General features: G+C 48.0%; 1 protein-coding gene across 5 annotated transcripts in view; it reads left to right on the top strand.

Moving 5' to 3' along the window:
* The window catches only part of SUPT3H (SPT3 homolog, SAGA and STAGA complex component), a 2,245,889-nt gene that overhangs the window by 808,830 nt on the left and 1,412,650 nt on the right, over positions 1-24,409 (top strand). For all 5 annotated transcript variants that reach the window (XM_085610529.1, XM_085610533.1, XM_085610532.1 and 2 more), the window contains exon 3: positions 2,188-2,272. In XM_085610529.1, the coding sequence (XP_085466655.1) occupies positions 2,188-2,272 (85 nt within the window). The remainder of the gene's footprint in view (positions 1-2,187; positions 2,273-24,409) is intronic.

Raw genomic sequence — 24,409 nt, 5'->3', positions numbered from 1 at the left:
CGCGCAGAGGTACTGCTGACGAAAACTTTCCGGATCCAGTCTGACGCCTGGGGATAATTCTGAGGTAAGGAATCTATCACTACTAATGTTTCTTACAGGTATATCGTTACCGAAGGTAAGTTACTTGTTCATGAAGAGCGAAAGAGCTAGCAAGTTATACTCTATGCTGCAACTCCTCTGAAATCCTGTCTGGTGGCACATCCTTCCAATTCTTTATACAAAAGTTTAAAGTAGCATTTACCCTCAAGCAATGCAATAAGTAAGTCAATAAATTTCCGGGAGGAGCACTGTCCTTTCTTTGGCACTGGGGCTAATGATGAACTTCGCCACCTATCAGGAACAGAGTTTGTGTCGATACAATTCCTGTATAATGGAAATAGAATCTGTGTCTCTAAAGGATGTTGGCATTGATCACTACTGTGGGAATTCTATTTGTCCTGGAGCTCTATCACTGCAGTTGGATTTCAATGCTATGTATACTTCTGCTGTTGTACTATTATTCTCCCACTAGGGGCATTTGTTTCATATACCCACTAATACCCTAATAGAGTATCTGAGACACATATGTTTTCTACGTAATTAAGACTGTATTTTGTAGGGGGAATGAAATTTGTCTTGCCTTTCTTTCATTCAGATAGTTTGATTTACTAATCTCAAAAAATTTCAGGAATCTCCAGGTTTTGTTACTTCATACAATTTAACACTGCTCTGTCCTCCCGCTTTTTCCTATATATTGCTCTAATTGAAACTATTTAAGTTTTTTTAAATAGCGTTATTTTCATTCTGGTTTTATTTCCTCATTGAATTATTGAGTTTGTGCTGCCTTTTGGTTTTGTCAATGTTTGTTTTCTTTTGTCAGAGGTTTTGCAAAACTTTATTCATGGGGAGTTGTCGGGCCATTGCCAAAACATTTAAAAAAGCTAAAAGTAAAAATATAGGTTTTTGATCTCAAACAACACTCATTGCTACATTGCTAATCCCAAGCTCTGAAGGGGATATCTTTATACATAGATGTGCTCCTTGTGAAAGAAAAGAATACCACCGCTCACAGTGAAGTTGGTCGAGGTTTGAAGTGTACTGAACCATGCTGTATGCGTGGCAGGAGGTGGGTTTGTTCATCTTCGGAATTGTGCACTAGCTAGCTGCCCAGTTCAGTACTCCTTGCCACCGCAGTTTAGACCTGGTCATATGCAAATCAGTCTTGACCCTGTGCCTCATGGGAACAGTCCAGCCCGAACTGCCAAACCAGGTCCTCCCTGGACCGGAAACAAGCATCCTAGGACCGGATTCGGGGTTTCACCCCTCATCAGCCAGGATAGCTTGATTCCAGTGGCACAGTGAATCCAGGACCCACGTCTTGGCATACCTGGCGCACTTAGGGCGAGAAAGCAAAAGACACACAATTGATGGACGGAATGCAGAAAAAATCAAAACATTCATCCACAGTCAAGAGATATGGGTTAAATCCATCATTCTTTTGCTCACCATGCCACCCCAGTTTAGACCTGGTCATATGAAAATCAGTCTTGACCCTGTGCCTCATGGGAACAGTCCAGCCCGAACTGCCAAACCACGTCTTCCCTGGACCGGAAACAAGCATCCTAGGAATGGTTGGGCGCAGGGTCAGGACTGATTTGCATATGGCTGTGTCCAAACTGGAATGGCATGGTGAGGCAAGAAAACTATGGATTTAGGCCCAGATCTCTGTACTGGGGTGAATGTATGAGATTTATCTGCATTCTGTCCATCAATTGTTCTTTTTGCATTTGTCATCCCGAGTGGGACGGGTATGCCCAGACGTGGGTCCCGTGCTCTCCATGCCTCTGGAGTCAAGCTATCCTGGCTGATGAGGGCTAAAAGCCCAAAACCGGTCCTAGGATGCTTGTTTCCAGTCCAGGGAGGACCTGGCCTGGCAGTTCGGGCTGGACTGTTCCCATTGGGTGCAGGGTCAAGACTGATTTGCATATGGCTGGGTCCAAAATGGAAAGGCATGGTGAACAAAAAAACGATGGATTTAGGCCCATATCTCTGTACTGGGGTGAATGTATGTTATTGTTCTGCATTCTGTCCATCAATTGTTCTTTTTTCTCTTATTTAATGCACAGCAGATTGGACAAAAGCCGTGGTTGTTTCACTTCTGTTATTTTTCTGCTCATCTTGATAACTTTGTTCTTCATGTTTCTTCAGGTTTTCTTTGGGGGATTGTCGTAGACCGCTACTTGAATCAGCGATCTTGGTAGAAGACATAGTACACACCCAGCTGATAAATATGGTAAGAAAACATCTATTGGACATTTGTACCTGCATTACAGTTTGTACATGTTTAATTGGCTATAATAACTAAGAGGTATGGCCGTCCTGTAAAGCAATCATATTTTATTATATGCTTCTAATTCTTCAATGGCTTATTTAGGGATGACTTTTGTGATAACCTGTTTATTCTCGAAAAGAGTCATTGATCATTCTTGATCCCTTCATTGGAAACCTAAAAGCAATGCTTCTGCTATCAGCCATTTATGTATTTCTTTTAATTTGCTTATTGAGCGTTTATTGATCCTAAAGATAAGTACCAGTTAGAAAAAGACACAGTCAGCGGTCCAAGGCAGGAGGCGCACCAGAAAAGCATCAAGTTACAGCATAAACCAATATTATGAAAAATGAAATACCAGCATTTGTAAAGAGCACAGCTACCTACGGAGAGGTGTCCCGGCGCTGGGGGCCGTTGGGGAAGATTAAGCGAGCTATTACCCAGAGTCACATGGTGCTGGACTAACCTACCACCGGTGCCGGGTATTGAACCGTGAACCCCATGGTCCGGCGTCAGGTACCCTGGCCGCTGCGCCACACCTCTTCAAAGAGGGAAGACAATAGTACATACAAGAGTTTACATCTTGTATGTTATCATAACAATGGGCTAAAGGCAACAAAATTTACATCACACCAAAAAGTATATCACATTATTAGCTGGAGCAGTTAGGCATTGGAAGGCAGCAAAAAGTCATATAGACTGGCGCAATCAGCTAAAGTTAACAGTACAAACTGTCGTGGTTTATTATCTGATTTTCAGTTGATTTTGAGCAGCATAGAGTTCCAGTCACTTACCTCGACTGCCTTTTTAGGTCAAGCCTGGGCAGCACATGCGCTGCTCTGCAAGGCATGCTGAATTTGAGTATGGACTTGAAGCCCCGCCCACTCTCCACCCATATTTGTCAATGGCTTGTGTCATTGTCCTTCCTAAATGCTGGCTTCTGATTCGTTAATAGGCTTGTTAGTCCCTCCTTAGTACCGCCTTGTCTTCATTCGTAACCTTCCGTGAGGACTGGCCCTTTTACTTCGGTTGTTACACGGTAGGTCTTATTTAGTCTGTAGGCACTATTTTCTTTATTGAGTTTCTCCTACTTCAGGCACGACATGCTTTCCTGCAACATTCAGCGTGCATGGCTTTAACTTTCCAAGCAGCCCGGGACAATGGCGGCTGCTTCTTTAAGATGCAATAGGTCTTGCATGTACAAGAGTTTGAGCTATTGGCATTGTAAATGACAATGCCTTTTATTTATGTGTTAATTATCAAAACTAATAAATAAAAGGCATTGTCATTTACAATTGCAAAAAGAACAATTGAGGGACAGAATGCAGAACAATGTCATACATTCACCCCAGTACAGAGATCTGGGCTTACATCCATAGTTTTTGTGCTCACCATGCCTTTCCAGTTTGGACCCAGCCTTATGCAAATCAGTCTTGACCCTGTGCCCAGTGGGAACAGTCCAGCCCGAACTGCCAGGCCAGATGGTCCCTGGACTGGAAACAAGCATCCTAGGACCGGTTTCGGGCTTTCAGGCCTCATCAGCCAGGATAGCTTGACTACAGTTGCATGGAGAGCGTAGTGGGCAAAAGAGCGATGGATTTAACCCAGCTCTTTTGACTGGGGGAGAATGTTTGCGTTGTCAGCATTCTGTCCATCATTTGTTTGCTGTAACATCGTCATTTACAATGCCAATAGCATAAACTCTCGCAAATGCGAGAACTATTGCATTGCAAATGCTTGTTTACACAGTATCACAGAAATCTAGTTACAGAGTCCCCTTCTTGTGCCCATTTATAGAGCTCAGATATCCATTTTGTAATTTATGTCTTCCAGCAGATTACGATAGCTCGCTTTTGTACCAAGATGGCTAAATCAATGAATCTGAATCTTATTTTTTTGGTCTTCGATTGGGACATTAGTTCCAGGAAACACATCTTTGGTTCCAGTAAGCATTGTGTATCTCTCCAACTCAAAATCTATTTTGTTATTTTGCTCCAAAAAGTTGCGATAATCGGGCACAACCATACAATTGAACGAATGTTGCTTTGGGAGACTGTGGGAAACCTTCTGTGCAATTGAAATGGGGTGAGGTAAGTGTGGTAACATTCAGCCATTTTGTTGGCCAGAAGGTCAATATACTAGATGGAAGTCAAAGGAAGTAAAGTCTGTGATTTCCAGCTAAATCTTTCAAATAGACTGAAGAAATATGGTTATTTTGTATACATATTAGTAGTGTAAAAGTACCAGCAGCCCTATATTACATCCCCTTTTTTTACAGCGCTGTTCAAAAACCTCTCCTGTGTGTGGCCTAATAGAGTCTAATGTTTCTACACTTCTAAAAACAACCTAGTCTGCATATCAGGTGCAACTAACAACTGACTTACTTGTCGATTCACTAATTAAATGAGGACGATGGGGGTGGGATTGTTTCTAAGTCTTTATCATATTTTTAGCTGTTGTTTGTTGCACGATTTTCATGCCAGACATGTTGAGGCTTGTGCTATGGAGAGTAAAATTAGGCCGTTGGCGCTCTGTATCAGTTTGCTGGCTTGCCCACCTCTAGTTGTCTACTGTCACTAGACAGGCTGTTTGGCTAACCTTTGCCCCTAGACAGCTGTGAGTTGCAGAGGAAGCGAAAGTGCTGTGAGCAGTGTATTGTTTTGACCTTTGACCATTGTAAGAGGAATCCCTTACATCACACGGCTGGACGTTCCAAGACTTCCTGTGGCTTCACTCTTCTTGCACGAGGGGCATGTTGTTACCATTCATTGAACTTCTTGATACCTTCGGGGGGCCACTTCACCTCAGGGTTTTTGTTGAAGATGATTGGAACTATCACAGTTTGGATGGGGACATCCGGTTGGCTACCTGTCCTGGGGTGGGGGAGTTGGGACTGTTCCTTTAGTTGGGGTTACACAGGGGGACCTAGGCGTGTCACGGGGGGGGGAGCTTTCTAGAGCTAACTTGAGTAGGGACTCCCAATGGGACCCCCACAAGGATTGGCATGTCTCTTGTGGAATGTGAGGGGCATGCACTCTATGATTAGGTGCCACAGATGCACTCCTACCTAACTCGCAGGGGGATCCAGATAGCACTCTTACAGGAAACTCATCTCCTGGCACCGTAGGGGAGGGCACTGCAGCGCCCCTGGAGGGTCAAGTTTTCTACACTACATATTCTGCATATGCGAGAGGGGTATTGATATGGATACGAGCTGGGGTCCCCTTCCAATGCACATCGCAGGTGATAGACCCGGAGGGCAGATTCGTTGTGGTGCCAGGGAGGCTTGATGGGAGGGACATTACCCTGGGTAGCATATATGCAGCTAATATAGACCAATTGGCCTTTTCTCCCTACTGTCATGAAGATTTGCAAATATATTCACGGGTTTACTGTTGCAAGGGGGAGACTTTAATTGCATCACTGATGTTACCCTAGACCGCTCTCACCCACCACTTCCTAACGCACCGGCACAGAAGGTCGCAGAATCACGCCGTAACTGGCAACAGCAATGAGGCTTGATTGATACCTGGAGGGCGGGACACCCAATGGAACGGGATTATTCCTTTTTCTCTGCCCTTCATGACTTGCACGTCCGCCTAGATGCCATCTTATGCTCACCAGATGTCCATGGAGGGGTTAGCAGTAGAGAGTATCTTACTAGGACCCTTTCTGATCATAACCCCATCCTGGTATAGTTGCAATGGGCGCGCGCACGCCCCACGAGGCGCGTGCGCCCCGAGGCCCTACAAGATCAAGTCTTCAGAACCACTATTGGTACAGCCATATCAGACTATTTCCGAGCTAACAAAGGCACAGCCACAGCCACGACGGTGGAATGGGACGCTTGCAAAGTGGTTCTCAGAGGGCGATGTATATCTGAATTGGCGGGGGTCTGGAGGGTTCTCCTCAAGGATATCCAATGGAATGATGAACGCTTACATACTCTGGAGAGGGACAGACCTGGAAACCCAGACAAACACCGGGAGATGATGGAGGCCAGGGAGGCAGTGGCCGCACAGGTGGAGCGCCTGCGCTGCTTCGACAACAAGACTTGTATAACGCGAACGCACTCGGAAAGGGATAAGTCGGGGGCCCTTTTGGCTTCGCTTGCGAATCCTGCTAGGCGAGGGAAACCCATTCTGGAACTCAGGGATCAGGGGGGTGTTGCTAAGTATGACCAGCAGGGTATCAACACCCTCTTCTTGGACTACTATACTGACCTCTATCGGAGCAGTTTGACCCCATCGGATGCGGAGTTACACGTGTTCACGCAGGAGCTGGATTTGCCGCCGCTTGAGGAGGACGCAGCAACCCTCCTAGGCCGCGAAATAGAGATTCGTGAAGTCCGCATTGCTAGTAACAGTATGGCCCGTAACAAAAGCCCGGGCAGTGATGGCCTCCCGGTGGAATTTTACCTTACCTACATAGACCTCCTGGCTCCCTGACCCGCTCGCATTTACAATGATGCCAAGACGCTTGGCAGGTTGCCGACTTCCACTAGAGAGGCGGTCATAATCCCCCTCCTAAAACCGGGCAAACAGGCGTGGGATAGAACGGCGTATCGCCCATTGTCGATGCTCAACCTTGATTATAACATTCTAAGCAAGATTCTGGCTTCCCGACTGCTCCCCTTCATGCCTACCCTCATTCATGCTGACCAATCCGGTTTCATTCCTCGAAGGAACACGGCCCTAAATGTCTGACGGCTGTTGCACATTTTAGAGGCAGACTCCTACAACGTTGACACTGCTACGATATTTGCAGTGGACATGGAAAAAGCCTTCGACAGTTTGGAATGGGCCTTCCTATTCCATGTCTTGGGCATAATGGGTCTTGGCCCTGAGTTTGTGGAATGGATAGCTTTTTTATGCGCTGATTCCACTGCTAGGGTTCGGACGGGAGGAGTGATCTCAGCAGCATGCCGGGTAGGCCGGGGCACACGTCAGGGGTGTCCTCTCTCCCCGCTGCTGTTTGCGCTGGCGGTGGAGCCCCTTGCGGCACGGGCTAGACTGGGACGAGCATTCCAGGGTCTTGATGTTTACGGCCAGGTACATCATATAGTACTATACGCAGATGATCTCCTCCTCTTCCTTGCTAACTCGGGGCCGGCCATCCTGGGAGCCAAGAAGCTGGTTCATGATCTTAGCAGAGTGGCGGTATTGAAAGTGAATTGGTCCAAATCGCACCTCTTCCCGGCAAGAGGGAATGGACTAGGCCCGGAGAGCACGGAAGGAGTGACCTGGGAGGATAACTGTTTGCTCTATCTGGGTACCCTTATTTATCACAACCCTGCGGATATTCTTGAAGGAAACATTGGGAAGGCCATCTGGGGGACTAGGGCCAACTTTGACTTTTGGGGTTCCCTCCCCCTGTCTCTCATGGGACGTGTGGCACTACTTAAAATGGTGACTCTTCCCCCATCTGCTGTATCTCTTTGGGACCCTCCCGATTTGGATTCCGGCTCCCTATTTCAAACAACTCCGTACAATGATTACCGCTTTCCTGTGGGCAGCGGGCAGGCACAGGGTGGCCCTTCAAACACTTATGTGCCCCCGAGCAGGGGGGGGGGTCTGGCGGTTCCAGACTATGAAACCTATTATTTGGCAGCTTTGTTCCAATGGTTCACACAATGGATCGCTCGGGCCGCTAGAGGTGGGGGGGGGGGAACCGGGAGTGGTTTTTGGGCCCCTGATGGTTTTGTCACGCATAATGTTGCGTCTCCCGATAGGTCCTCGACCTCTCACACTAGAATTTGCCACAGCGCAGAAATGCTGGAACCGCTACCTGCAGAGGGCCTCTATCAAACGCCCCTGTGCTCCCGAGATACCTTTGCAGATGTGCAGGGCCTTGCCCCACGGGGACACATGGCACAAGCTGGAGGATTGGGCGCAGAAAGGACTAACCATGATGGGAGATCTCTATGAAGGAGGAGCCCTTCTCCTGTTTGCTATGCTGCAGGCCCGCCACAACTTACCTGGCGGCAATGCCCTTACGACAGCCATCAGGAAGCACTGGGGGACGGGATTGGCAGAACCGCCGACCTCTATGGGATGCCAATACGTGGTGATGGCGGCAGGCACGTTCAAGGCGGTGACATGCCTCTATCAACGCATGGCGTTGGAATCCTTACCCTCTCTTTCTGCCCTGAAACTTAAGTGGGAAGCGGACCTAGGGACTGTTATCCCCGTTAAGGAATGGGACGCACTAGTAGAGAGGGCCTGGAAGAGCACACGGAATGCGCGGTTCCAGCTACTACACTTTCATATTCTCCACTGGGCGTATCTTACCCCACGGAAGCTACACGAATACTTTCCGACCCACCCTGCGACTTGCCAGAAATGCTCGGCAGATAACGCAGATTTCAAACACATGCTGTGGGAATGAAGTGACAGCATTGCTAGCGGACATAACTGACCAAGACTTGGACCCCTCCATGGCCCACTGCATCCTACACTGGTTTCCTCACACCTCCAAAAATAAAATTTCCAGTAAATGTATTGATCTGGGCTTCCTATTGGCCAAAAGACTATTTACCACTCATTGGAAAGACCAGCTCCTAGTGCCGCTCAGTGGAAAGCGGACATCTTGAAATGGGCTGAGTGTGAGGGGGTAATTAGGATGCAGATTGCGAACCGCACAGGGAGTGATGAGGCGATGGAAAGGGCGAGAGCTTGGGAACTGCTCGTAGTGGAGCTAAAAATCCCTGACAATACTGATGACGAAGCGCCTGCGATTGACCCAGTGGCAGCGGCAGATTAGCCCGGTGGTAGGCCAGGTACCCACACTGGTTTAACTCCCCGAGATGGGTTGGGGCGCCAGTCCTGTGTCTATCTGTCCACTCTTACACACCCCTCACTCCAAGGAGTTGCCTGTATAGTGGTTATAACTACCTATCTCCTCTGAGATCAGCACTTTAGTGACACGCCTGGGGGGGTAGGGAGGGAGGGAGGGAGGGAGGGGGGGAGTTGGGGTTCACATTTATGTTATATTTGGTTCCATACACTGGCACAGACCTTACTCAGGGCTCCACCCAGAATGTTAGACTAGGAATCCCACAGGGAGTGCACAGTTCCTATCGCTCCAGTATCAAGACCCGGAACCCTTCTCGGATACTAATGAGTTTGTGCGGACATTGATATGCACCGTAGTTTGATGATATGTTTAACCTTCCCTAATTTACATGTTGGCTGATGAATGTCACTTGAATGGGGCGTGTAACCATATACCCTTGCACTTCTACATGACTCAATTGCTTTCACTGTAAAGGAAACCAATAAAAATGTGAACTTCTTGATACCTTTCTTCTGAATGATTTAATATTTACGACTTGCTATGTTTACTATCGCATTTATTTCTGTGATTTGGTTTTCTAATTCAGAGCTCTCAAATTTCCGATTAAATGGCTGTGTACCTAATACAGCCAATGTTCTTATTTTCTGTGCTTGCTGAAGGGCGTTAGAGCGCCTATATACCCTCACAGGTGATTAACACGCTATAAAAAATACACATAACATGACATAGTGGTACTTGTGACCCTATATGAAGACTGCAAGCATCATTCAAAGTAAACACGTGCATTGGATTAGAGAACTCGGGAACAAAATCAAGAATTTTTAGATCTCTCCTAATTTAGCTCTGCCAATATCTGTTTTAAGGGTCGTTTGTAAATCTCGGAGTAGAAATGCACGTCCTCCTCTTTTAGAATTAGGACTTTCTGAGTATTAACAAAAGCAATAGAAGTATTGCTTGGAAAGTAGCGATTTTCATAGCTTTCCAAATACAAGTCTCTCGGACTGTCCTCTTATGCCTTCCAGATCTTGACGGACTAGGAGCTGCTACTTCTTCTCCTACCATTTGCAGCTTACAAGTTTGGATTAATTACACTGCAAAGGGATTTTGGATACCCTTGTGGACATTCCAATCAGTTGGATGCCCTAAGTGCTATACTCCGCAATTCCTTGCGGACTATTCACCGATGGGAGTAGTGACCTGGCGTGCCAACTCCTGGCACCAGGATTAGGTTGCCTCACTCAATCCCTCTGTCCTGAAGAAGACCCGCAAGCAGAGGTTTAAAATTGCCCTCTACCCAATTAGCCGGGTCAAAACGGCGCCGCATACCCCCAATCAAGGGCCTGTATTGCACCATACCACCCTGCCCTATTGTCTGATGTTGCATTTATGCACCCATGAGAAGATGACAAACATTAAAATTGTGGGTGTATATTTTTCTCACTGGTGCACATTAATGAATGATTCTGCTTGATATGTATTAATTACCAGCTGTTGTATATTTGAACAGCCTAACTCAAAAATTTCTCCTTCCTTTGTGTTTCTCTATATCAGCCCGGGACCGTCTGTTTTTCATTTTACACTATAGGTCCTTTGACATTGATTGGGTTTTCCCCATTAGTTTGTAATAGTTTGGGATTAGGCCAGAGAGCTCTTTGGTTTCCCTATTTTTTCATAACAGAAAATATTTCTCTCTTTAGTGAAGCCTTTCCCCACAAACGCCCCTATAGAAATGTTGGGAGTAATCCCTTTCCCACCCTGTAAATAGACTCCAGACTCCCTTTTGTTGGTGTAAATGTAGGACTGTTTGCGTGGAGAAAACCTACCTGCAAAACGTTCTGTGAATCTTACAGCAGGCTGGCATTCTTACTATTGGACTCAAACAGAATATGCAGTGCACCCTCTTTGCATCTGAATCTCAGCATAGTAAAACAGAACAGTCCAGGCCTGGCATATTCAAGCAGGTGATGAGTGCTAAACACTCAGCACTGGGGGTCCCGGGTGGACAATTAACAAGGATTTGAGTTGAACCTGGAAAATCCCCGGAGAAGGAAGAAGTTACTGGGGGAATGTGGAATATGGACCTGATTCCATTGATTATTCCTCATTTTCTTGTAGGCCGTTGTCCATGCAGTCAGCCGCTTTCCACAGCTGAAACCCCCAAATAAAAGTAAGCAGGTCCACAGTGTTCCCACAGATCTCCGAATTCTGATCACTGTTGTTGCCTCTCATTGTGTAATTTAAAGGGATCTTATAATGAGGCCCCAAGAGTGTGCATGGAAATGAACTGTGCGTGCAATGGTGGATGTTTGACAGCACTGGAACAAGGATGTTCCTGTCCCGTCAGTTTCGTTTGTGCATTCTTCCACCAAGCCAGGTCTTTCCAAGGAAAGTAGGATGAAGACTGTAAACCTATCCTGCCAGAAGCAAGAATAAAATCTTTATTAGGAGTTATTTTAATAATTTCCTTTCAAAGCTAAAACAATACCAAGGCAACATGCTTTCGCCATGTCTGCTCCCAGGATCTGGAATTACATCCCTGTATCTTTCAGTACTGCCCCAACCCTGCTCCTCCAGTTGAGGAAAAAGATGCTCTCTTCAAATCTCTGCATCTAGTTACCACTCCAATCATGTGTTACTGTGTCCTTGCTGCACTGCCTTTCAAGTAGGTTTGCACTATAGAAATAACCAGTAATACAAATAAATGGATATATTAATTCAAGGTGAAATCCGTAAATAGCTTAAACCAGCTTCAATATTTCATCCTTTCGCTATAGCTGGCACCTAAAACTTTGAGAATTGCACATTGTATCATTGTTGCTGGACTTTGCGTGTCCTCCGAAAAACAAATATATACTGACCCTTTTTAGCCCATATTTGCAAGTGTGATATCAGCCTGCCCTCCATGAACCTGAAGTGCTTTTATGCCCCATTCTGCAAGCTGTTGTCCATCTCAAAGCTGGGACAATGCTTGGAGAACAGTGGCTTTGCTGCCCTACTTCCATGCATAAATGATTGCCTTTGCGAGGCTCTCATCCGGCAGACCAGCAGGTCCAGTTTCTGTATTTGTATCCCACCTGGTTTAGGATTGCAGATATTTGTTCCAGGTTAGAAAACTGCTAGCCTCCACGACGTAGAGTGGCTCCTTAGCATCCCAGGACTTGTGAGGAGAGACAGTAAAGTGCTGCTGTAATCCATGGCTGTTTGCACTTTTCACCTTTCCCGAACTATTAGTAGACCCTGATCACTGCTGATCTTAACTATGAAGTTTCGAAGATCCCTGTGCCCCAAGCAGAGCATTACTGAATTGATTGCAACGAGAAGAAAATGGGTGACATTGATTTTTGTTCAGCTTTAAAATCAAATTATTAGACATTTTCTTAATTTGGGATGTAACCCCAAAATGCACCTGAATCCCAAGGAGATCCAAAGAAAAGAGTTGGCTTGTGCCATGAGAATGTGCCTCCTCATAGAAATGATCTGCCTGACCCATGGGACATCTCTGTAGACTCCCATGTTAAAAACCTTCAGCACCAAAAACTGCTCTAGCCCTTCCCATGGTGCGGAACTCTCACAGGCTAACAGCAGGCCATAAAAGTCCCAGACTGTCGCCATGTACTATTTATTTATTAAAAATATTTATTAGAAATAACATGTACTTCAGCTATGAATTATAACTACATAGCATAAGCATGTCTTGTTGCTTTATTTCTAGAGGTGGGCGATCCATTGAAGGCTGAAGCCAGCTCACGGTCCTCTTTGATCCAACCAGACATTAGCAGTTTCTTCATATGGCTTATGCTGCCCATGTTCTAACCCCTGTCTCAAGCCCTCCCTGCCTCCTGTCCCTCATACAACACAGGAGGTTGCATAGCCGTTTTGCTGAAGGGCTGAACGTGAAGATCCCGCAGAGAGCTGTGAAGGTGCTTTGAGTTGTTCTGCGAATATTTCTAAAGTCTGTTGAGAAAGCGGATGATTTAAAAAATTCACTAACGGCATCCCTCTCCAAGCACTTCAACATTTTTACAGAGCATCTGTCTCACTATCCCACCCTGCAGTATAATGGCAAATGCAACAAAACTGCAAGGTGTGTGATCCGTGTGCTAGGCAAGCTCCACCCTTCACTTGAGTCACCTGAAGACTGCAACTCCCTGGGCTCTCCCAGACCTCTTTTTTGTTTCTACCTGTAGTTGCTTTGACTGAAGGTGTTGGCCCTCTCCTAAAATAGTTGTTTTTAAAAGTCAAATAAAGCAGCTGATAACAATTTCAATATCTAGTGCTCTCTCTTCTTAGTGTAGTAATCTTTTCTAGAAAGAGGTCTTGTTTCAACTTGATTTAACGTGAATCCTTCTAAACACCGTGTACTGGTGTAGCTCCTCAAAGAATTATACCGAAAGCGTTAACCCTTGATGTAAAACAGGAGTGAGAAGGAGATGCCCATCTAGTGGCGGAATTGAGCAATCTGAAACCAGGAAAGCTAGGGTCAGTATCGGCTTCCCCGCGTCACCATTCTGCGTGACCCTGAGCAATTTCTTGATTACATTGTGCCTCCAGTTGCTTTATCATCACATTTCAGAACACGTTGAAATACATTAGTTCAGGATATGAGCTGAGCAAAAACCTCGCTTGCAAACAGTTTAATGGGCTATAATGTTGTTCCATCAAAAATAACCACCTAGATTACATATAGGGTGCATATGACAGTTGACTTGCCTGTTGGGTCGCTAACAGCATTGCCATCAGGCAGCGGGGAGAGGGCCATGAATGTTTCTATGATCATGGTAAAAAATTATCACTTTTAATAAATGCCACTCAATGCAGAGAAAATCTTTCACATGTTAAAGAAATATACTTTTTTTTAACTTTGAAAATAATTTTTCACATTTTTATGCGGTGTTTGTTGCGCAATTTACGTTTCAAATATGTTGCTGGCTCCGCTGATGTTATGTATGGTTCTTATAGCAAAGTCAAGCCGGTGGCTTGGCTCTGATCTCCCTGTTACTTTGCTGACTTGCCCACCTTTAATTATGCCGCATACAACTACGACCTACAATCATTTCTGACCAGTTTTCATCGTTTTGGATATTTTAATATTTTATTTTCTTTGTTATCGTTTTAAATGCAAAACATTTCACGCTTTCTTGTATTTGGAGCTCTGTGGCTGAGCCTGTCATGAAGCACATTGTTTTTTTTCTTCCATTCTGCCTTAGTATAGCCCACATTGTAAACCTAGGATGAAACATTTGATGCATGTGTTGGAGTGAGTGGCGTGGGCGGAGGAGTAGGTAAATTAGCCCTGCATCTTTCATACTGGTTCCTTCCTTGGTCTTTTCATTCTTTGTTTTTTGTTCATGTGAGCACTTTTTGCATCTTTCTGGTTGGCATGTATGTTTTGCATTTTACTCTGTTTAGTAAGATTGCATGGTTTTCTGTAGGTTTCAATAGCAGTTTTTCATACTGCGTGTGGTAACTTGAGTTGTTGGTTGAGAGGATGGGAGATGAACCACTACTCGAGCAACAGCCACAATCCTTGTCAGGGTGAATCTTAAAAAGTCACAAAAGTAACCTGTGCTTAACCCTCTGGTATCTTGCCACAAAGGCAGTCAGGCTTAACTTAGAGGCAATGTGTAAAATATCGATGCAACATACAAACAGTAACAAAGTGAAAACACAACACAAGAAAAATCCCACACCAATTTCGAAAAATAGAGTAAAATTTAGTAAATTATTTGATACCAAAAAACAAAAATCTAATTAGTAGAACCATAGATATGCGCTTTTAAAGATTTCAGGTAAGTATAGCTCCCAAAAACAAAAAGCGCCAACTCGTGGTTATCGGGTCGTACAAGACTTGGTGAAAGTCACAAGTTGAGGCCGACTGTGATTGAGGGTGGGCCAGATACTGAGACCAGGTTAGTCCAGCTGAAAAAGGTACTTTCTAATGTTTAGCCCAAAGAGTTCTGTTCGTAAATGGTTGGCGTGGTACCATGAAAAGCAGGCCGGGCATCGCAGTCGTCGTTGTAGCGCGAGGACAACGATGCTGCCAAATGGCCCACGGGGGCTCACCCAGATTCCTCAAGGGTACAGTCCCTCCACAAGGGGCACTCGTAGCTTCAGACACACCGGGAACCACTGTCCGGTGTAGCGCCCTATCCAGAGGCCGTATCTGATGTCTTCACGGCCCTCACTAGTCTAGCGGGCTGCCATCTTGATTGCAGTAGGCCGCATGCCATAACAAGGTTTCGTTGCCCCTTCAATGACGTGATCAGACCCCCATTCAGTCAAGGGCCTGCTGAGGCCCAGGATTAGATAGTACTCAGTCGGGCATGGCTCTGTTGCGGCAAGGTCACGCCTGGCAGTTTTGCGGGTCCCGCTAACGATGGAGGCTGCAATCCTGTGCCGCACCCAACGCTGCCTGCGTCCTTGCACCACCGCTTCCCAGTGTCCCCAAGCCACCCAGAGGGCAACCGGGGCTCCACCAGGTCCGCGGCAAACAGGAGGTGCGGCTGCAGGGCGAGCAGGAGGTGCACGGTGGCTGCTGGGGGTTTGTGGTCGGCGAGTAACCCACGCCCTCTGTGTCCTCAGGGCATGGTAGCTAACTCCGCCCCACACCTACCTCTTCAGAGGTGGAGATTTCGTTCAATAAGAAAAGTTGCCTTTGTACTTGGTAGAAATGTTAGATCTTGGTTCTCCATGCCAGACACAGGTCAAATGTGATGCTGGAGGCGACTTGAAGGGGTTCAGATCGGCTTGGACCATTTTCCAGTAATATCAACTCTCCTGTCCATAACAGAAGCACCATCGCAATTACCCAGCATCTTGACCTCACACACAAATTTGTGGTGCAAAGTCCTCTTGAAGTAGAGCAGGTAGTGTCCGGATTCTAGAGCCATTGTAGAGGGTGTTAGTTTGATCTTCTTTATGTGTCTCACACTTCCATTGCATGTAGGCTGAGGCATCACAACAAACACTGATTTCCAGCTCTACTAGCCAAGAACGAGGTACAACTTTCACATTGTTTTTGTTGATCGTGCAGATAACCGACTGGCAGATACATTTTAGAAGCTCTCATTTTGTTATAACCCTTGACAATAGATCTTCAACAAAGACCCTTGACAAAAGATCTTCAGCAAGGGAGCACTGGACCCCTTATTGTTTTCATTGAAGGAGTTTGCCTAAAAAGTCCTAACATCTTCACTGACGGCGTTGACTTAAAAAGGTCTACAATCCCCCTTTCAGGACAGTGAAAGAGTGCCAAATGTCACGAAGATTGCATTACTACTCTCTGAATTTTCAAGGTCCCATTGCTTGACCTAAAATCATGGTTATCCTCAAAGGCTACTGGGAAACCACCGTACCAATGATTGCCTTTCCTGCTTCGGAATCAAAGGTGATCAACACCTGTGTGTTGTGTGATGACTCTCTATCGTACCTTGGAGCTGAATTCAAGACTTTTATGTGTGAGCAGGAATGTCCTATTACTTACCGGTAATCTTCAGTTCGAGGCATGTGGGCTGCTGAATTCATATCTGTGCATAGATCGCCGCCTAGTGTTGGGTCCGGATGTTTGCACGTTGTTGTCCTGGAAGAGTCTTCGAAGTATCCTGGGATAGGTGACTCCTCCCCTGGACTACAGTGCGCATGGGCATCCTCTCCATCCTCAGATTGTTTTTTTCCGCCATTGGGTTCGGATGTGCTATCTTAACTCAAGTTAGGAAAAACTTTGTCGAGGCCAAAAGGCCTTTAGTTCGCGTCGGTACTGTTTTCTCGATCGGTTTCAATACTACCTTTGTTAGTTTACCAACTTTCAGAACCGACTTTTCGCATCTTACCTGCCCATCGACGACATCGACGATGGAATCGAGGACACCATTCAAGAGGTGTCCGGTATGCAATGTGAAATATCCCCACATCGACGTCCATCCGGTGTGCAACAAATGCCTTTCGCCGGATCACGACGAATCTACATGCATGGCCTGTGCCCGGTTCCGCTCCAAGAAGACTCTACGGAATCGACGAGCGGCGAGACTCGAAGCGCAGCACGCGGCACCGGCCCCGGCAGACATCTTCAGCGCCGAGTCCGAAGATGTCGAAGAATTGGAGATCCTACCCTCCAGTCCCGTTTCTGAACATGACTCCGGATCGGACGACGTCGACGAATCACTCTTTCGCAGAGATGTAGACGACACCGAGGTAGGAGACTACGATGAGGCCTTAGGGGCCGAAGAAAGTAGCCCCAATGACGAGCAAGGCCTACCCGTTCAGACTGAAGAGAGCCCAGTGCCACAGTCTATGGCTCCGGTCGAGGGATCGCCTTCGGGCCTTACCCGAGACCTATCCCGCAGTTCTTCGGCCCCGCCCTCGGGCCCGGCCTCGGACATTCAGCGGCAGCCATTATTACCTGAACCGGCTGGTTTCCCTTCTTCCAAACCGAAACCGAAAGCTGCACTGGTTCAATTGAAACCGAAACCAAAAGTGGCGCTGGTCGGATCGAGGCCTTCCACACCTTCGACGCCAGCGAAACGCGTCGGCACCGAGCGCACCAAGCGAGACTTCGGTGCCGAACTTGAAGCGGCCGACGTCGGAGTCGGCATACGGAAAAAGGCCTCCGGAGCCCCCAAACCTGCTCGGCTCCCGGCGCCGACGCCATCGACTCCGACACCAAAGGTCACACTGCCTGCTGCGTCTCACATTGCTTCCACGGCAACACCAAAGCCTCATGCATCGAAGACGTCGACGGCCATTCCCGCCCCTCGACTCGATAACCCACCGGCGCCGAAAAAGTCCACGGCCGCCTCTACAGACCTGGTCGGCGCTAAAGCCTCAAAGGCGCTCCAAGTGCGACCTGTTGCGGCACAAAGCAGCAAAACCAAAACGGTCCTCCAGGACACGTCGGGCTCCGGCCCAATAAAAGCTACAGCAGCCTCTTCGGCGCCAGCCAACATTACTTTTGGCCTGCCTCCATCCACGATCCCGAAAATGTTCCAACTCAGGACACGGGTCACCCACACCACGATTACACCTGCTGAGACATCTCCGTCACATCTCATCGACGCCAACACCGGCAGGATGGTTATCCACGAACGGAGGATAACTTCGGAGCCACCTTTGGACCCTTTCCGGATCCCACTAAAAAGAAAGCTGCCTGTGGACTCAGAACCTGTCCTTTGCGAATCTTTCCACTCGCCCTACCAGGATCCACAATCATTCTCTCCCACACACTCCGACACGGATGCGTTGGAGGACTACATGGGTGACCAAGTCCCCTACCACGGAGACATAGACCCTGATGACCAACAGGACCCTGATCAAACTTGGGGCGACCCTGTAGACCCAGGTGCACCTCTAGATGCACAGGACCCACAACTCTATGGGGCGAAAACATCTCCCACAGAGGACACTGCAGCGTTCAACGCTCTTATTGAACGTGCTGCGAATAATCATGGAGTGCAGCTTCACTCTGACACCGTCGAGGACGACTTTCTTATGGACACCTTCGCATCCTCAGAAAGGCATGTAAAAACTCTGCCCATGTTGAAAGGAGTCCTCAAACCAGCCAAGGACATCTTCAAAGAACCCACCAGGGCACGGGTGATAAACCCCAGGATCGATAAGAAATACAGATCGGCGCCTGGGGACCCTACTTACATCAGAGGCCAATTACCACTAGACTCCATTGTCGTAGCGAATGCTCGCAAGAGGGCACACTCGCAAACGACAGGTGACGCTCCTCCCCCGGACAAAGAGTCCAAGGTGTTAGAGACCTCTGGCAAGCGAGTTGCCGCCCAGGCTGCCAACATATGGCGCATAGCCAACACTCAAGCGCTCCTCGCTCGCTACGATAGAGCGCACTATGACACATTGGAGCAACTACTCCAACATCTCCCTGACCAGTTCAAAGAAGGTGCAGAAATTCTTATCAGAGAGGGACAGCTACTCACAAATGCTTCCATCAAGTGTGCACTAGATGCCGCAGACACGGCTGCCAGGGCCATAAACACAAGCGTCATGCTGCGACGACATGCCTGGTTGCGAATCTCCGGATTCAAACCTGAGGTGCAAAATAATATACTCAACCAGCCTGTCAACCCCGACTATTTATTCGGACCGGAGGTTGACACCACCCTTGAGAAAATAAAAAAGGACACGGACACCGCAAAGTCCATGGGGGCTCTCCAGACTCAGTCCTTTCGGAGCAGCTCCTTTCGGAGCAGCTCCTTTCGTCGCCCCGGAAATAGAGGAGCAGGTAGAGGACAGGGGTCACAGCAGACATACAACAAGGGCAATACACAAACCACCTACGATAAAAACACCCGGGGTGGATATCGTGGCTCCAGTACAAAAGGAAGAGGACGCGGCTACGGCAACACCAGGTCCTCCCCCAAGAACAAGCAGTGACGCCCTCTCCCTTCCTCCCGACCACATAACACCTGTCGGGGGAAGGCTACAAAGGTTCCTGTCCACGTGGAACTCCATCACCACGGACAGGTGGGTCAAAGATATTGTCAAATACGGTTACTGTCTAGAGCTAACCTCCACTCCACCCACAATTCCTCCAAGAAACCGTCCTATGTCCTCAGAGCACTTAACGCTCTTACAGCAGGAGGTGCAAAGTATGCTTCTAAAAGGCGCTATAGAGGTCGTACCCGTCCACGAGCAGGGTACGGGAGTGTACTCCCTCTACTTTTTAATACCGAAAAAGGACGGGTCACTCAGACCTATACTAGACCTAAGACCCCTGAACCGGTACATTCTTTCCGAGCACTTTCACATGCTCACTCTCCAGCAAGTCCTTCCGCTTCTCAAGCAGGGAGACTTCCTAGCCACGCTGGACCTCAAGGATGCGTATTTCCACATACCCATTGACCCCTCACACAAAAATACCTCAGGTTCACTGTTCAGGGGCAGCACTACCAATTCAAAGTCCTTCCCTTCGGCGTGACAACAGCACCCAGGGTTTTCACGAAGTGCCAGGCTACTGTGGCGGCACATCTACGGAGGCAGCATGTACACGTCTACCCCTACCTGGACGACTGGCTCGTTCAAGCACAATCAGCCCAGCAATGTGCCAACCACATGTCCCGCACCATTCACCTCCTTCACAGTCTGGGATTCTCACTAAATTACCCGAAATCCCATCTCCAGCCCGCACATGTACAACAGTACCTAGGTGCGACTATAGACACTCTGGTGGCCACAGCTCAGCCAAATTTAGTGAGGATCAACAGCATGCAAATGCTGATCTCCAGGTTCAAACCCCAACACTCACTTCCAGCGCGAGTGTTCATGCAGTTGATAGGCATGATGGCCTCCTGCATTTTCATAGTCCCACACGCGAGATTACATATGCGCCCGCTTCAGGAGTGCTTAGCACGTCAGTGGAATCAGGCTCAAGGACAGTTGAAAGACCTAGTGTTGGTGAGCGGTCGGGCATACAACTCTCTGCATTGGTGGAATCCACAAAACCTTTGCAAGGGCCGACCGTTCCAAGAGCCTGTTCCACAAATAGTACTGACAGCGGACGCGTCTCTCCAGGGATGGGGAGCTCATGTACTCCACTACACAGTGCAGGGACTATGGACGACACAACAGAAGAAAATGCACATCAACCTTCTGGAACTGATGGCAATCTTCCTGGCCATGAAGGCATTCAAAGTACATCTATGCAACAAAGTCGTGTTGATCCGGACGGACAACATGACTGCCATGTACTACATACAGAAGCAGGGAGGAACACACTCTCCACAGTTGTCTCATCTGGCTCAGAGCATGTGGAAGTGGGCCATTCAGAGGAACATGTTCCTCATGGCAGAGCACCTCCCGGGCAAGGACAACCAGATGGCGGATCTGCTCAGCAGACACAGCCACCAGATGCACGAGTGGGAGCTACACCCTTCAGTACTCCAACCGTACTTCCAGCAGTGGGGTCATCCAGAGATAGACCTCTTCGCCACAAGCGAAAACGCAAAATGCCAAAGCTTTGCCGCCAGGTTCCCACATCCGCAGTCGCAGGGCAATGCGATATGGATGAACTGGTCCGGCAGATTTGCGTACGCTTTTCCCCCAGCGCCGTTGATACCGCTGGTGGCTCGCAAACTCAGACAACACTCCCTGACACTCGTCCTAGTTGCTCCTACGTGGGCACGCCAGCCATGGTACACCACCTTCCTCGAACTTTCCGTGGTGCCGCATCAAAGGCTGCGGATCAAACCCGCGCATTTAACGCAGAACCATGGAGAGATTCAGCACCCAGATCCGCAACAGCTGAACCTGGCAATCTGGCTCCTGAAGTCCTAGAGTTTGGCTACCTCAACCTGCCACCTGACTGTATGGACATCATCAAGGAGGCCAGGAGACCCACTACAAGAGCTTGCTATGCAGCCAAATGGAAAAGGTTCGTCATTTATTGCAGTAATAATGACATTAACCCGCTGGACGCATCCATCCAAAACATCATTTGTTACCTCTTACACCTATACCGATGCAATCTGGCGTACACCTCTATACGTGTCCATTTGACCGCAATATCAGCCTATCTGCAAACCAGGCAGCACCTCTCACTATTCAGAGTGCCTGCCATCAAAGCATTCTTGGAAGGACTCAAACGAGTCATTCCACCAAGCCACCCACCGGCTCCAATGTGGAACCTCAACCTGGTCCTCACACGCCCGATGGGTCCACCCTTTGAACCTCTCCACTCATGCGAGATTCAATTCCTCACCTGGAAAGTAGCTTTCCTGGTAGCGATCACTTCTTTAAGAAGAGTTAGTGAACTCCAGGCACTAACAGTTCAAGAGCCATTTATACAGGTTCACGCCAACAGGGTCGTACTACGTACCAACCCCAAATTCATGCCCAAGGTAATATCACAGTTCCACATGAATCAAACTATTGAACTGCCCGTTTTCTTCCAAAACCCACAAACTGTCGCGGAAAGAGCACTCCATACACTAGATGTAAGGAGGGCCCTCATGTACTACATCGACAGGACTAAACCCTTTAGGAAGACAAAACAACTGTTCGTTGCCTTTGCCCCACACCACAAAGGTAACGCCATCTCCAAAGCAGGGATAGCCAGATGGATAGTTAAGTGTATTCAAATTTGTTATCAAAAGGCAAAACGCACATTAACTATTCCCCCACGAGCCCACTCAACACGTAAGTTAGGGGCCTCCATGGCTTTTCTAGGAAATATTCCCCTGCATGATATATGTAGAGCAGCCACCTGGTCCACTACACACACGTTTACCAAACACTATTGTGTAGATGTGCAATCAAAACAGCAGGCAGCTGTAGGACAGGCTGTTCTCAAAACCCTTTTTCAGACCGCTGCAGCTGGCACTGGTAGCCGCCGCTAATAGAGGGCACTGCTATACATTCTATGCACAGATATGAATTCAGCAGCCCACATGCCTCGAACTGAATATGCTACTTACCAGTATGCATCTGTTCTTGGCATGTAGGGCTGCTGACATTCATATCGCCCTCCCTCCTCCCCGGCGCCTGTAGCAGCTGCAGCTCTCAGAATTACTGTAAGCATGGTCATCACTTTCTGTATCTACTCCATCACTGCCACAATGGCGAAAAACTATCTGAGGATGGAGAGGATGCCCATGCGCACTGTAGTCCAGGGGAGGAGTCACCTATCCCAGGATACTTCGAAGACTCTTCCAGGACAACAACGTGCAAACATCCGGACCCAACACTAGGCGGCGATCTATGCACAGATATGAATGTCAGCAGCCCTACATGCCAAGAACAGATGCATACTGGTAAGTAGCATATTCATTACTCCGGGTCCCGTAGTCCTCGACACCGTCATGGACAAGTGAGATGTAACTATCTCACTGACAGAAAAAGAATGAAGGAATGCTGGACCTACCCTTCCCCCTCCCACTGGGAGTACTTAAGGAGTACCGTCCCAGCATTCCTCCTGAAATACCAAGCCCCAATGAAGGCCGGCAGACAGGGAGGGAGGGAGGGAAGTCATGACGGTGTCGAGGACTACGGGACCCGGAATAATGAAGATTACCGGTAAGTAATAGGACATTACCCCCAGGTCCCTCCGTCCTCGACACCGTCATGGACAAGTGAGAAATACCAAAGCAAACACCGGCATTCATACCAGAAAACACAACAAACCACCAGGATAGCAAACAAACCCAGAGATTTATTGGAAATAAAGTAGAAAAAAACATTAGGAGCGAACAGAGCTCAACACCCCCAATGCAAAACCTCCATCATCCCCCAACAGATTGAGGAGGCGATAATGCCTGATGAAAGTATTGGAAGAGGCCCACGTGGCAGCCCTACAAATCTCAGAGAGAGGAACACCCTGAACCTCCGCCCAAGAAGCAGCCACCCCTCTCGTAGAACGACCCTGAACCCCCAAAGGAGGAGGAGAACCAGACAGAGAGTATGCCAAGGAAATGACTTGCTTCAGCCAACGGCCGATGGACACAGAAGAAGCCTTACTCCCAAGCGAAGCCGCACCAAAGGAGACAAAAAGGGAGTCCGATTTGCGAAAAACCGCCGTACGGTCCAGATAAATGCGCAAAGCCCTGCACACATCCAACAAAGACCACTGGGGACCACCAGGAGAATCCAAAACAGAGCCCAGGGCAGGTAAAACCAACTCCTGACACCTGTGAAATTGCGAAGAAACCTTCGGCACAAAAGAAGAATCCAGTCGGAGCACCACACCCTCCTCCGTGAAGGAAAGAAAAGGAGGCCGCGCCATCAAGGCTCCCAACTCCCCAAGACGACGAGCAGAGGTGACAGCCACCAGGAAAACCACCTTGAGAGTGAGAAATTTTAAATCCACCACATCCAAAGGCTCAAAAGGAGGACCGATCAAAACCCGCAGGACCAAAGGCAAATCCCACAGGGGAAAAGAAGGACGAGGAACAGGCCGAGAAACAGTAAAACTGCGTAGAATACGAGAAACCAAGTCTTCAATATCCGAAAAATTCCCCCACGGGGAACGAAAAGCCCGAACAGCGGCCCACTGGGCCCGCAGAGTAGACACAGCCAAACCCTTCTCGAAACCTTCCCACAAAAATTGAAGGACAACTTGCAAGGAACAGAACAAAGGAGAGACCCCCAACGCCGAACACCAACGATCAAAATTACCCCAATGCCTATCATAAGCCTTAAGGGTAGAAGGCCGCCGGGAACGCTGAAGAGCCACCGCTAAATGCTCCGGGAAACCGCGCCGTCTCCAACACTGCCTCTCAACTTCCACACCGACAACCGCAACCGGAGAAGTGACAGGCACGGGGAAGACCGAAGTGGAGACGGAGACAGGGG

This window comes from Triturus cristatus, chromosome 6 (genome assembly GCF_964204655.1).
Source record: "Triturus cristatus chromosome 6, aTriCri1.1, whole genome shotgun sequence".
In the NCBI taxonomy this organism is placed as follows: Eukaryota; Metazoa; Chordata; class Amphibia; order Caudata; family Salamandridae; genus Triturus; species Triturus cristatus.
This window is presented reverse-complemented; position numbering and strand designations above follow the sequence as displayed.